Here is a 2,792-nt window from a genome sequence, read left to right as displayed (position 1 = left end):
CCCGCGCTATAATTTCGAAAAGCAAGCATTATTGGATAGGAATTATGCATACCCTCTCGAACAGGAAGTCATTTTTCGCTGGAGCATAACCTAAATAGCACAGTGAAACAATTATTAATTAGGGCAAACATAAAAATGGCTGACAATACTAAATATCATCAGTGATTTTTATTTCTAATCAAGTTGGTATGGAAAATTCACATGTTCCTGAATTTTTTGCAGCACAAAGTACAGATTTATTTGAAATCATTTTATGACTGGTAAAATTTGCGCCCCTTCAGTGCAGGATGGACTCAGTCATGAAAGAGTAATGTTTTTCTTGCTTTAACACAATTAAATCAGAACTTGAAGCACATGGTATACAAAGGTTTCAAAATAATTGATAAGAACTGGAAGGGTTATCAATTCTTGAAGGCAAGACAATAAAGAATATATCAAGCATTACTTTCACTATGTTGTACCAGTACAACAGTTGGCCTAGAGCATAAGAAAGTTCTAGTAGCTTCATTATAAACAATCTTATGGGTTGCCAAAGTACAGTGTCAATCTTTCTTATGCACTCATATGCTCATCCATATTCTAAAATAACGAGAAGCCTGAATCATACCAAGAATTTTGGTTGTCAACTTCACTGGCCGCATCTCTTCTCCAAATCTGCAAAAGGAAAATTCAGTAGCAGTATTTCATATTATCTATGAGGAACTTGCTTTAGTTACCTTTTGATTCCTTCAGGAGGTGCTAGGAGCCATTCCGCTGTAATTTCACAAAGTTAATACATAAGTTTCTTCCCCACAGGATAATGTGGTTAATTGTACATGGTCGACATAATTCACGTTTCTACTAACCTATATCCTCAGCATTAGAGATAGTTGCAGAAACTGCTATGAATCGAACATTTTCCAATGGAGCAGATTTCATGTTGCCAAGTCGAGAAAGCATTTTTATTCTACTGACCACTGCTTCCAGGGCAGCTCCACGTGGATCATTGAGAAGATGAACTTCATCAATAAGGACCAGAGCAATATCACTGAAGAAACCCAATCCTCCATCCCTTACTCCATGACGGCTCATAGAATCGAACTTCTGCATGCAAATGTTGGATAAAAAAAAAGGAAAATAGTTTGCAGAAGCAGAGGTTTATTTAGATCATAATAAGAAGCAAAACAAGTAGTGACATATACCTCAGGAGTGGTCAGGATCAAATCGGAATCATGTATGGCCTTCTTGTTAAAGAATTCACTATCACCAGTCATCTCCAAGCAATTTATCCCCAACGAGCCCAGCTTCACTTTCCAGTCACGCATCTTCTCCTGCACCAACGCCTTCATGGGAGCGATATAGATCTAACCGCGCAACCCCAGTGAAGCACGGAGTGGAAATTACGATTAGTGTCCTAGCTAGACTCCCGATCTTAGCCCCAACATTGTTTGAGAAAAGCTAGTCAGCACGTACTGTTTTAAGAGTTCCTTTTAGCAGACTGAACCTCCAGTCCGTTGTGAGGAACCTCGAGAGGAGCCTCAGAATGCAAAGCTCAAACAGTACGGTCTTACCACTCCCAGTAGGCGCAGAGACAACCATGTTTACATCCGAGAGGAAGCACACAGGGAAGCACTCGCTCTGCAAGGAGTTGAAGTACCTGCAGAGAAGACACAACAGAAGGAACTATGAATACCATCCCAACTCCATCATGCCACAGCGCAGTCCAAATTCCTCCCCGCAGTGATGCCCAATTTTCCGCCATGACGAAGCTATTAGCCTACCAGTTTAGCCTCGTCCCCACGAGGCTACTCAAAATCTCAAGCCACTGAATACTATCCATGCGCGATCGTGCAGCCAAACGGAATGTTGCAGAAGGACAATGCATATAGAAACCAAAAAAAAAAAAAAGACACGGAGTTTGATGGGCGTATGCATCGCCACGCACGTACCTGAACCCAAACACGGGGCGGAACGGCGGGGGCAGGTCGGAGACACAGCGCAGCGCGTACGAGTCGCCGAGAGGCCCCATGGCGGCCATCGTCGACCTCCTGCAGAAACCGAGCGATCGGAGGTGAGGAATCCGGCACGAGGAGTATCGTCGAGCACTTGACGCGCGCCACCGATGGGAGCCGAGTCGCCTTAGGATTTCCCGGCCGAATCGAGCGGCACGAGCGAGGTAGGAGACGAGAGGGGGAGGAGGAGACTTACTAGGTGGTGGAAGTGGAATTCGAGGTGCTGGGTGGATTCGACGGGAGCGAGAGCGGAGTGGCTGCTTCGCGAATGGAAGGAGAGGGCGACTGGAGAGAAGGGCGGGGAGGGAAGCCGGGGTATGGAGATGCTTGCGGTGGTGTCTCGAGAAGGCGAGGCCCCAGCCGTTTGTGATTCAAAGTTTCAAACTGTGTCGTGGATTTGTGTTGGCCGAATGCCAGAAGCCGGGGGTGCTCACGGCCTCGCATGAAGCAGCCAAGTACGGACCATTCAGCATCTCTAGCAGATACAGTAAACCGGATCTTCCAGTAAAATAACCATTGGTTTACGGGAGGAAGGCCATTTTACCGGTCCGAATATATTTGGTTTATGGAATGGAGGCCATTTTACCGGTCCAAATAGATTTCTTAAATTCGTCCGTCCTTAATATTTTTTGTGGGATCCTAGATACGCCGGCCCATTTTCGTCATATCTATAGGATTCCCATTGTTTTTGCTGGCTCCCCTTTCCCTTGGCGCGAACCCAACATCCGGTCGCTTTCTACCTCCCCTTTTCCTTCGAGCTTCAAATTCTTATGGCCGGTGATGGTGTTGGGCTTGAAGGGA

At 45.7% G+C, this 2,792-nt stretch overlaps 1 protein-coding gene across 2 annotated transcripts in view; it reads right to left on the bottom strand.

The window, feature by feature from the left end:
- LOC123092201 (ATP-dependent DNA helicase MER3 homolog) overlaps positions 1-2,454 on the bottom strand; it is an 8,928-nt gene extending 6,474 nt beyond the window's left edge. The window contains exons 1-8 of one of the 2 annotated variants that reach the window (XM_044513900.1): positions 2,188-2,454; positions 1,929-2,027; positions 1,453-1,636; positions 1,182-1,343; positions 846-1,083; positions 717-753; positions 608-654; positions 53-90 (exon numbers count right to left, since the gene is read on the bottom strand). In XM_044513900.1, coding sequence (XP_044369835.1) covers positions 53-90; positions 608-654; positions 717-753; positions 846-1,083; positions 1,182-1,343; positions 1,453-1,636; positions 1,929-2,017 — 795 coding nt within the window. In that variant the 5' untranslated portion in view covers positions 2,018-2,027; positions 2,188-2,454. The remainder of the gene's footprint in view (positions 1-52; positions 91-607; positions 655-716; positions 754-845; positions 1,084-1,181; positions 1,344-1,452; positions 1,637-1,928; positions 2,028-2,187) is intronic. The other variant, XM_044513901.1, reaches the window with a different exon arrangement.
- Positions 2,455-2,792: the final 338 nt, after the last annotated feature.

The sequence above is a fragment of the Triticum aestivum genome, chromosome 4B (assembly GCF_018294505.1).
Source record: "Triticum aestivum cultivar Chinese Spring chromosome 4B, IWGSC CS RefSeq v2.1, whole genome shotgun sequence".
Classification (NCBI taxonomy): domain Eukaryota; kingdom Viridiplantae; phylum Streptophyta; class Magnoliopsida; order Poales; family Poaceae; genus Triticum; species Triticum aestivum.
The sequence above is the reverse complement of the archived record's forward strand: the minus strand, read 5'-3'. Positions and strand labels throughout refer to the sequence as shown.